The 11,503-nt window shown below is 42.4% G+C and overlaps 1 protein-coding gene across 6 annotated transcripts in view; it reads left to right on the forward strand.

Annotated features, from left to right (window-relative positions):
• The window catches only part of LOC143019500 (uncharacterized), an 81,320-nt gene extending 70,732 nt beyond the window's left edge, over positions 1–10,588 (forward strand). For 4 of the 6 annotated variants that reach the window (XM_076175146.1, XM_076175148.1, XM_076175151.1 and 1 more), the window contains 3 exons: positions 2,065–2,320; positions 7,464–7,616; positions 7,855–10,588. In XM_076175146.1, coding sequence (XP_076031261.1) covers positions 2,065–2,320; positions 7,464–7,616; positions 7,855–8,095 — 650 coding nt within the window. In that variant the 3' untranslated portion in view covers positions 8,096–10,588. The remainder of the gene's footprint in view (positions 1–2,064; positions 2,321–7,463; positions 7,617–7,854) is intronic. The other 2 variants (XM_076175149.1, XM_076175150.1) reach the window with 2 other exon arrangements.
• Positions 10,589–11,503: the final 915 nt, after the last annotated feature.

Here is an 11,503-nt window from a genome sequence, read left to right on the forward strand (position 1 = left end):
TTCACTAATCTTTCTTCACTCATCCTTTTCATGTGTCCAAACCATCCCAATACTCTTTCATCCACCCTATCTCCCAACTCCCTTTCCACCCCCATTCTTTCCCTCACCTCTTCATTTCTCACTCTATCCAACCTAGTAATCACTATCATACTTCTCAGGCAGTATGATAGGGGTTACTAGGCTGGATATAGTGAGAAATGAGGAGAACATTGGCAGAATGGGAATTGGGAGATAGGGTTGATGAAAGAGTATTGGGATGCTTTGGACACATGGAAAGAATGAGTGAAGAAAGATTAGTGAAAGAGGTGTGGAAGGCAGAGGTGGAAGGAGTGAACATGAGGGGGCATCCTAGGATGAGATGGATGGATAGGGTAAAAGGTGCATTGGGAAAGAGGGAAATGTTTGTTGAGGAATGACGGGAGAAGACAGAAGATAGGGGTGAATGGAGAATAGTTGTGTATGGATAATGCTGTGATGCATGAGGGGGAGTGGGTGGGGGATGGGGGTTGAGGGAGTATGTGTGAAAAATAAATTGATACAGCCTGAAGGGATTTATCCCCATCTCCTTTTCTACATTCCCTAATATCAACCAGTGTCCCTGACTAGTGTTTATATGGTGTATTTTACTCCATATCAGGGACCAGTGATGGGTGCATTTGATGGTCCTGTGAGATAAATGTCAGAGGAGCATATTCATGCCACCCATCTTCAAAACTTGTAAACAGTCCCACCACTGGGAGGTACTGGCATTTAGTGTCTGGACTGGACCCAAGGTCCTCTTTTTCATATAAGAACTTACAACTGGTAACTGGTCCCCTCACGCTGCTGTTATAAGCCAGTGACGGCAAAGACATGACACCGGATAAGCACATTGATGAAATAGTCAGAGAAACCTATAATTTATTGAGGTCAATAAAAGTGGCATTTGCCTATTTGGACGAGGAAATTATAAAAAAAAGAAAAAATTAACTACACTAATAAGACCAAAACTTGAGTACGCAGCAACACAATGGACACCCAGTGCCAAAAAAAATATAAAGAATTTAGAAAGACTACAAAGAGCAATAACAAACCTGGCACCAACTCTCCAAAATGACATGAACAAGACTGTCCAAATTAGAATTACCAACTTTGGAACAAAGAAGGGAAAGAGGAGACCTACTAACTATCTATAGCAGGGTTTCTCAATCTTTTTAGCCATATCGCCCCCTTTTTCAACTGAAAAAAAGGATCGCCCGCATTAATTGGAAAATAATAATAAAAATTATTGCAACAATGATAAACATCTAATTTAAAATGTTTTACTCACGTTGTGTTTTAATGAGATCCTTGGGCCTGGCTGGTGCTTCGCTGCTATATCTTTTATATTAGGCTTAAAATTTGTCAGTTAGAAGCAATACCTGTGACGTTTTTCGCCCCCCTGAGCTCAAAAATCGCCCCCGTTGAGAATGACTGATCTATAGAATTATGAAGGGAATGGAAATCTTAGATAAGAATGACTTATTGAAATGGGACAATGGAAAAACAAGAGGACACAAAAAGAAACTAAAAAAAAGATGATTACAGAAGAGATCTGAAAAAAAAAAAAAAAAAAATAGGTTCCCTCACAGAGTGATAGATACTGTGCTTGGAACAAATTGGACAAAGAAACAGTGTGTGCAAACACTATTCAAGATTTTAAGAAAAAACTTGATGCTGAGAGATACAAAGACGGGTCACCACGAGCATAGCTCCCTTCCCATATAATACAACTAGGTAAACTAGGTAAATACACTAATTCAACACTGACAATAGGCCAATATTTCTTCCCAGAGATCTATGGGATGGCCTAATATCCATTGCTGACAGAGTAGGGTTGTAGGTTTCCAGTTAGTGAAACTTAGGCAAAAATTATTATTCTCTCTTACTACATTTAAAGTCTTGGCCATTCTTTGTTTTGATTTGCTAAGGTTTCCAAAACCCAACTTTGTGTATAAATTTACTAGATGTTACATTATTGAAATCCTTGAACTTTTCTTGCCCATTATCATCTGTAACATGGGTTTTACTTATTCCTTTTCACAGACGATGATGCAAACTCACAACCTCAAAGCATCGAAACTCAAATAAGTCCAAGAACACCTCCAAAACCAGCAATAGTAGGCTCACCTGTTCAAGTGATAAGGTCAAGTCCCAACCATATACCTTCTGTGTCAACTTTCCAAATGGCAACACCGGTACCAGCTAGTCAGAGAGGTTCTCCATCTACAGTGATAACTAATTATGCCCATAGTCAGCCTCAAGTACAAGCAACTAATTTCTCACGTAATCCTCAGACCAGGTGAGAATTTTTTTATTTTATTTATTTATTTATTTATTTATTTATTTTTTTTTTTATTTTTTTTTTTTTACTTGGAAGGCATTTCATTCTTTATGCATTACATCTATTTTATGATTTTTTTTTTTTTATGAGATTATCTATGATGCCCTTGTAATGAGGATGATTGATTCAAGATATACCTTGACTCTTTGCAAGAAATACATAGAAAGGGGAATGCCAGCCCCCTCATTCCACCTTATTTAGGCACTTTTCATAATATGCAGAAAAGAGATGGAAATAAGGTATATATATGTTTTGTATATTCCTTTTTTTTTTTTTTTTTTTTTTTTTTACCCCATTGTAAGTGGGGTGATCACATGCATACCTTGGCTCTTTGCAGGAGAGGAATGCTGAAAGAAGCAATAACATTCCCCTGTGTCCCATTTAATCACCTATTCTGACATGTTTACCTAGTTGTATTTTGCGGGAGAAGAGCTATGCTCGTAGTGACCTGCAGTTGTATCTTTCGACATCCAGTTCTTTCTTAAAATCATGTATAGTTTTAGAACTCACTGTTTTCTCTTTCAGTTTGTTCCATGTATCTATTACTCTGTATAGAAAGCTGTTCTTTTTCAAATCTCTTCTGTAACTGTCCTTCTTAAGTTTCTTCTTGTGTCCTCTTGTATTTCTTCTGTCCCATTTAAGTAGGTCATCCCTATCAAGGATTTCCATCCCTCTAATAATTCTGTAGATGGTTCTCAAATAGCCTCTTTCTCTTCTTTGTTCCAGAGTTGATAAGTTTAGTTTGTCCAATCTTTGTTCCTATGGCAACTTGCTAAGTGTTGGTGCCATCTTTGTCAGTGCTCCTTGAATTCTTTCTACATACATACATACATATACCAAGGCTTTTTCCCCCTTTCAAGGGAGGTAGCCAAAAAGGTAAAGGCATAAAAACACTCCCACCCATTTCATCCCTAAATACACTCCACACCCCTCCCACCCTCCCTCTCATCTGAGCATTTTGAATTCTGAGCATCTGAATTCTTTCTACATACATACATACATATACCAAGGCTTTTTCCCCCTTCCAAGGGAGGTAGCCAGAAAGGGAAAGGCATAAAAACACTCCCACCCATTTCATCCCTAAATACACTCCACACCCCTCCCACCCTTCCTCTCATCTGAGCACCTCCTGGATGACGGGTCATCCCTGCACCCTGCCCACCGCCCTGGGTCAGAAGCAGTGTCGCAAGACACAGTACATCCACAGCAAGGCCGCTTCATTTAATCGGCGACCCCCCCCTCTCCGTCCCCCTTTGCATATAAGGAGAGGACGGGGAGAAATCCCTTCGAGCTGCGTCAAAATTTACTCACACATACTACCCCCCCCCCACCCCCACCCCCCGCCCATTCCTCCTCATGCAGTCACAACATCATCCATATACAACCATTCTCCACTCACCTCTGTCTTCCGTCCTCTCCCTTCCTTCCTCAACAGACATTCCCCTCTTCCCCAAAGCCCCCTTCACCCCATCCATCCACCTCATCCTAGGACGTCCCCTCATGTTCACTCCCTCCACATCTGCCTTCCATACCTCTTTTACTAGTCTTTCTTCACTCATTCTTTCCATGTGTCCAAACCATCCTAATATTCTTTCATCAACCCTATCTCCCAAATCCTTTTTCACCCCTGTTCTCCTCCTCACCTCCTCATTTCTCACACTATCTAGCCTAGTAACCCCCACCATACTTCTCAGACACCTCATCTCAAACACATTCAAACTCCTTCTCTCTTCTTCTCTTATGTTCCACGTTTCTGCCCCATACAGTGCTGTTGGCACAATCACTCCTTCATACAGTCTCCTCTTCGCATCCATTCCCAAATGTCTATTTCTCATTACACTCTTTAAACCACCAAGGCATTTACTCGCTTCTCTCAATCTACATTCTACCTCCACCTTCACTCCACCTTTTCCTGCTACACTTGCACCCAAGTATCTAAAACTATCCACTTCCTCCAGTCGCTCTCCCTTAATGTTCACTTCCAGTCTACTGCCACTTTCACCCCTTGTACATCTCATCACCTTACTTTTACCCACATTTATCTTTAGCTTTCTTCTATCACATACTCTCCCAAACTCTGCCACCAGCTTCCTCAATCCCTCCTCTGACCCTGCCACAAGCGCAGTGTCGTCCCACAAACAACAGCTGGCTCACCTCCCACTTTTCTCCATTTTCTTTAACCATCTCCAATCCCTGACTCACTACCCTAGCATTCACCTCTCGCACCACCCCATCCATGTATAAGTTGAACAGCCAGGGCGACATAACGCATCCTTGACGAAGTCCCACCTTTACTTCAAACCACTCACTCTCTCCATTTCCAATCCTAACACATGCTCTACTACTCACATAAAAACTCTTGACAGCTCCCAAAAGCTTTCCTCCTATCCCATAAATCTGCATAACCTCCCACAGTGCCTTTCTGTCTACCCTATCATAAGCCTTTTCCAGATCCATAAAAGCCCAAAAAACATCCTTCCCCTTTCCTATAGCTTTCTCACATATCTGTCTTACCACAAAGATCTGATCTACACAACCTCTACCCGTCCTAAATCCACACTGTTCCTCACCAATTACTCCTTCTGTTCCTCTCCTAATCCTCTCAATTAAGATTCTCCCATAAGCCTTCCCTACTACACTCAACAGGCTAATCCCTCTGAAACTACTACATTCACACTTGTCCCCTTTTCCCTTGTAAAGAGGAACTATACAAGCACTACTCCAGTCCTCCGGTACTCTACCCTCTCTCCAGCAAACATTAAATAATCTCACCAACCAGTCCACCATCACTGAACCTCCCTTTTTCAGACATTCTGCATGACATCCATCCAGACCAGGTGCCTTACCTGCTTTCATCATCTTTACAACTGCCTTCACCTCATCCTTCCTTATTTCTCCTCCATTCTCCTCACTCATCACTCTCATTTTCTTCGTATTTCCCACTGCAGCTATCTTTCCTTCCCTATCCTCCTTCACATTCAGCAACTCCCTAAAATATTCTGCCCATCTTCCCCTCACTGCCATCTCTTCCATTATCAACTCTCCATCTGTACCTTTTACCTTTTCTTCCCTACTTGATTCGCCTCCTCTTCCTCTCTTAATTTCTTTCCAAAACATCTTTTTATTACTTTCAAAATTTTCTGTCATACTCCTACCCCATTTCACATCTGCTCTCCTCTTTGCCTCCTTTACCTTTTGCTTTACTTCTCTTTTCTTTTCTTTGTACGTCTCATATGACTCCCCTGTCCTCTTTTGTAACCAATCTGTGAATGCTCGCTTCTTCTCTTCTACAACCTTCTTTGTTTCCTCATCCCACCATTCACTACCCTTTCTTCTATTTCCCCCTGTCCTTCTTGTTCCACACACCATCCTTGCACACTTTAAGACTCCCTCCTTGAACCATCCCCATTCCTCCTCCACACCCATCTCTGCTCTATCCTTTACTCCCTCCCACTCCTCCTTCAGCTTCTTTTCGTACTCCTTCTCCTTTTCCTTTTCATTCAAGGAGTTCACTCTAAGAACCTCCCTACCTTTTGTCCCTTTCCTCCTTCTCCATCTATCCTCCACTCTCAACTTACCTTCCACCAAAAAATGATCTGATATTCCCCCACCCTCTCCCCTTAGCACATGTACATCCTTAACTCTTCCTATCATAATCCTATTTACCACTACATAATCCATTAGCGCTCTATCTACCACCCTTCCCTCCACCACCCTCTCCCATGTGTACTTATGCTTGACTTTCTTCCGAAACACTGTATTTGCTATCATCAACTCTCTTTCTAGACACATTTCCACCATCAACTCTCCACTACGATTCTTTCCTGGAACTCCACACTTCCCAACCACTCCATCGATTGGACCATTTCCCACTCTAGCATTAAGGTCTCCCAGTACTATTACATTGACATTTCTTCCTAACCCCTCTATGCACTCATTTAAATCTATCCAAAAGGCCTCCCTTTCTTCCATGCTCTTCTCACTGCCCGGCCCATATGCACTTACAAAGACCCACATCTCCTTTCCCAGTTTCACCTTCATCCACATTATCCTTGAGGAAACCTCCTTCCACTCCACTACCCCTATACCTATCTCCTCACTTACTAGAATAGCCACCCCTTCCCACCCTCGCCCTCTCTTCACTCCTGATAACCTCCCACTTACACTCCCAAACATACACTCACCCTTCCCTTTCAACTTAGTTTCACTCAAAGCCAACACATCCAACTTTCTTCTCACAAACATACTACCTATCTCTTCCCTTTTACTCTCATCTGTACCACATCCACGCACATTAAAAGACCCAAACCTTAGGGTGCTGGCCCGAGGCCCGCCAGCACCCCTTATGCCTTTTCTTTTCATTTTAGGAAATTGCCCCTTGGGGCTACAGGGAGAAGGATGCCTAGTCCCTCTCCCCGTCCCTTTCTTCTCGCCTCTTACGATCCAAGTGGGAAAACTTGGTGGCAGTATTCTTTTCCCCCACCACAGGGAAATTCCCCCAATCAGAAAGAGAATACTCAGAGAAATGGTACAGGACAGGAACAAGGGGTTGGGGGACAGCATAACGGAGGGACAGTCGTAGTATAAAAGTGTCATCATTTCTCTATGAACAGAATTTCTTCTATCATAGACAAAATGATGTATGGCTCTGGTCCGTAGGGGCGCCCCATATAGACCCTAAAGTATCGACTGCATGCTACTTTGCCACAATAACAAGCAGCCAATACCCCAGTTTATTTTTTTTGTACTAGGTGTCCATAGTGATGCTGCATATTCAAATTTTGGTCTTATCAGTGTAACTAGTATTTTCTTTACCATTTCCTCATCCATGTAGTCAAAGTCCACTTTCATTGATCTTATTAAATTGTAAGTTTCTCCAACTATTTTGTTTACATGTTTGTGGGACTGCATGTGAATTGCTAATTTACTACAGGTGACTGGTGTTGCCTGTTATTGGCTCCTGTGGCAACTTCAACAAATATGTTTCAGGAATAATATGGAGTCAGTAGGTGACCAGGGCATCAGAGAATGTGGTAGCTAATCATCCACCCATTGAGGTAACAATTAATTGATTAGTTAAAAATGGGTATTGTCTTTGCAGCCTTCCACCTCTGATACTGAGTACACAAAGCTTCGACATGGTGGTGGCTGGAAATAAACCAATAGAAAACATCAACAGAGCTCTTAGTGAAACATTTGCGATCATCACCTTTCCATTCACCTGTTTTGTCCTCTTCATGCATCACCTGTTCAGGTCAGATTAATGTTTATTTCTTTTTCTTTTTTCTTTTTTTTATTAATGTAAATTTGTCATCCATTTAGATAATTGACCCATTCTAGGGGCAATGTTTTTGATTGAAATTTTGCAAAATAAAATCTGAAGGAAATGTAAGCTTAGGTTCAGTACTTAATTAAGTAATTTTAAACTCTTAAGTATGGGGCTACCTTTCAACTGACCAAAATCCTGCAGGCCCACTTTTCTTTCTTTACAGGTTCTTATTGCTAGGACTACTGAAGCCCCTGGTGATAGATACGGTGACACTGTTGGTGGAATATACTCTGCATCCTTGTGTGGTTGGTGTAGTCAACCCTATTCTTTCAAACATATACCTTGTATCTCTCCATATCTCAGATATTTTTCTGGTTTGCATTAAACCAGTCATTGCTTTGTTGAAATCCTTCCGTTTAGTTGAGGTGAATTATACAAGAAAGTATTCAGTAGATGATGTTTGATCTTGGATAGGTCATGTAGATTATGTATAAGCTAACAGGGTACTGTATTCATGCAAATGTTGTGATTAGATGCACAGTAAAATGGTAAGATTGAGATTGATATTATGAAATGGAATTAGAGGATAACTTTGTATGGCTATCAGAACTATGTGAAATGCACTCATAATATATATTTTCAGTACATTTGAAGTAAATATTAAGTCTACTATGACTGGTCTAAGTCTTGAAATCTAGTCTTCAGTTATTTATATGTATGTATGTATATATACTAAGATGGTTCACCAATTACTCTGTCAAAGATTTATTTTGAGGAAAGAAAGTAATTATTACATTATTTTTCCTTTTATTTTATATTATGTTTGCAGGTGAAATTGCAGTTGGGCTAATTCTGAAGAGAAGTTTAGGCATTTGGTGCCTAAATGGAAGAGTGTGAGAGACATACCCCTTAGATGCCTAAGTGCCACCCCGGGGCAAAGTTCTCAGTGACCCCCCCCCCTCTCCCGCATCACCACTTCCCATCTCCACCATCCCTCACAGCCTGTTTTAGCTATTGGTTTGTGAAATGATTAAACGGATTTTAAAATTTGTATTTGATGTCCCTATTGCAGAAAGGATAAGGGAAAAATATATTATGTTGATTCTAACACAAAATTTGTATATTATGGTAAAATATTCAGGGCTCCTTTGACCTTTTTTTGTTATGATTATTTTGTCAGCCATGTGGGTGGCATGCCCAGACTAGAATTGCCGCCCCCCTAAATGTGCCACCCCAGGGCATATGCCCCCCCTCTCCCATGTGAGAGCCCTGGTGGAAGAGGAGAAAGTTGAAAGCAGTTGTGGGTTGAGATGTAAGTAGTAAATTAGATGTAAACATGAAGGGTGGAAGGCTGAAGGAGGTGGAGAATTTGAAGTATTTTGAGGTTTTATGTGGTAGTGAACAGAGAGTGGATGCAAAGATGAATTACTGAGTAAATAAGGCAGTTACCATATATCGTGGTGTATAGGATGGTATTTGAACTTGAAGAGAATCACCCCAAAACTAGGGGTCTTCTTATACATCCTGTATAAAGTATGAACCTTAACATTCTGTGGTTTAGATTGGCACCACTGTCAGTGGAGAACAGTGCATAGATCTTACAGTTCTACAAATCATTATTACTCATATCAATAGAGAACACTAAAACTCTCACATAGATATCCTATGGCTCTACAACTTGTTATTTTCTGATGATACATTTATGTTTGGGAAGCTGGATATACCAAAGGCTTTTTCCCCCTAACAAGGGAGGTAGCCAAAGTCAAAATGCATAATTCCATTCCCACCCATTTCATCCCTATCCACTCCACTCCCATTCACCATCCCTCCCTCCCTCTTTTGTTGGTTCCTCCTGAGTGACAGGTCATCCCTACATCTTGCCCATTGCTCTGGGTTAGAAGCAATGCAGCAAGACACAACACATCCACAGTAAGGCCACTCCATTTAATTGGCAGCCCCCCCCCCCTTTTACCCCATCCATCCATCTCATCCTCGGTTGCCTCCTCCTGTTCACTCTATCTACCTCTGCCTTCCACACTTCTTTTACTATCTATATACCAAGAGCTTTTTCCCTCTTGTAAGGGAGGTAGCTAAGTCAGAGTCACGCACCTATTCCCACCCATTTCACGCCCCTCTGCCACCCTTTCCACCCCTCCCATCTCAGCTCCTCATGGATGATGGGTCATCCTTGGATCCACCAACTACCCTGGGTCAAACACAGTGCAGCGAGACACAATAAATCCTCAGTAAAGCCACTTCACTTAATTGCCAACCCCCCTCTCTGTCTCCTCATGCAGAAAAAGAGATGGGGAGAAATCCCTTCGGATTGCATCAGAATACCATTCACACATAAACATCCCCTACTCCCCCATCCCTCCCTTCCTTGCATAACAGTATCATCCATACACAATCAGTATCCACTCATCCCTATCTCCTGCCTTCTCCCTTCCTTGCTCAACAGACATTACCCTCTTTCTCAACACCCCCTTCACCCCATCCATCCATCTCATCCTCAGTTGTCCCCTCAAGTTTGATTCCTCCACTAATTTTTCATCACTCATTCTTTCCATGTATCCAAAACATCCCAATAGTCTTTCATCAGCCCTATCTGCCATCTCCTTTTCCACTCCCGCTCTCCTCCTCATTTCTCACTCTATCCAGCCTAGTAACCCCTACCATACTTCTTTTACTAAGCTGAATTAATACATACATACATATACCAAGGCTTTTTCCCCCTTCCAAGGGAGGTAGCCAAAAAGGGAAAGGCATAAAAACACTCCCACCCATTTCATCCCTAAATACACTCCACACCCCTCCCACCCTCCCTCTCATCTGAGCACCTCCTGGATGACGGGTCATCCCTGCACCCTGCCCACCGTCCTGGGTCAGAAGCAGTGTCGCAAGACAGTACATCCACAGCAAGGCCGCTTCATTTAATCGGCGACCCCCCCTCTCCGTCCCCCTTGCATATAAGGCGAGGACGGGGAGAAATCCCTTCGGGCTGCGTCAAAATTTACTCACACATACTACCCCACCCCCCACCCCCCCCGCCCATTCCTCCTCATGCAGTCACAACATCATCCATATACAACCATTCTCCACTCACCTCTGTCTTCTGTCCTCTCCCTTCCTTCCTCAACAGACATTCCCCTCTTCCCCAAAGCCCCCTTCACCCCATCCATCCACCTCATCCTAGGACGTCCCCTCATGTTCACTCCCTCCACATCTGCCTTCCATACCTCTTTTACTAGTCTTTCTTCACTCATTCTTTCCATGTGTCCAAACCATCCTAATATTCTTTCATCAACCCTATCTCCCAAATCCTTTTTCACCCCTGTTCTCCTCCTCACCTCCTCATTTCTCACTCTATCTAGCCTAGTAACCCCCACCATACTTCTCAGACACCTCATCTCAAACACATTCAAACTCCTTCTCTCTTCTTCTCTTATGTTCCACGTTTCTGCCCCATACAGTGCTGTTGGCACAATCACTCCTTCATACAGTCTCCTCTTCGCATCCATTCCCAAATGTCTATTCCTCATTACACTCTTTAAACCACCAAGGCATTTACTCGCTTCTCTCAATCTACATTCTACCTCCACCTTCACTCCACCTTTTCCTGCTACACTTGCACCCAAGTATCTAAAACTATCCACTTAATGTTCACTTCCAGTCTACTGCCACTTTCACCCCTTGTACATCTCATCACCTTACTTTTACCCACATTTATCTTTAGCTTTCTTCTATCACATACTCTCCCAAACTCTGCCACCAGCTTCCTCAATCCCTCCTCTGACCCTGCCACAAGCGCAGTGTCGTCCGCAAACAACAGCTGGCTCACCTCCCACTTTTCTCCATTTTCCTTAACCATC

This window comes from Oratosquilla oratoria, chromosome 37 (genome assembly GCF_046742065.1).
Source record: "Oratosquilla oratoria isolate Oo_2021 chromosome 37, ASM4674206v1, whole genome shotgun sequence".
NCBI classification, from domain to species: Eukaryota; Metazoa; Arthropoda; class Malacostraca; order Stomatopoda; family Squillidae; genus Oratosquilla; species Oratosquilla oratoria.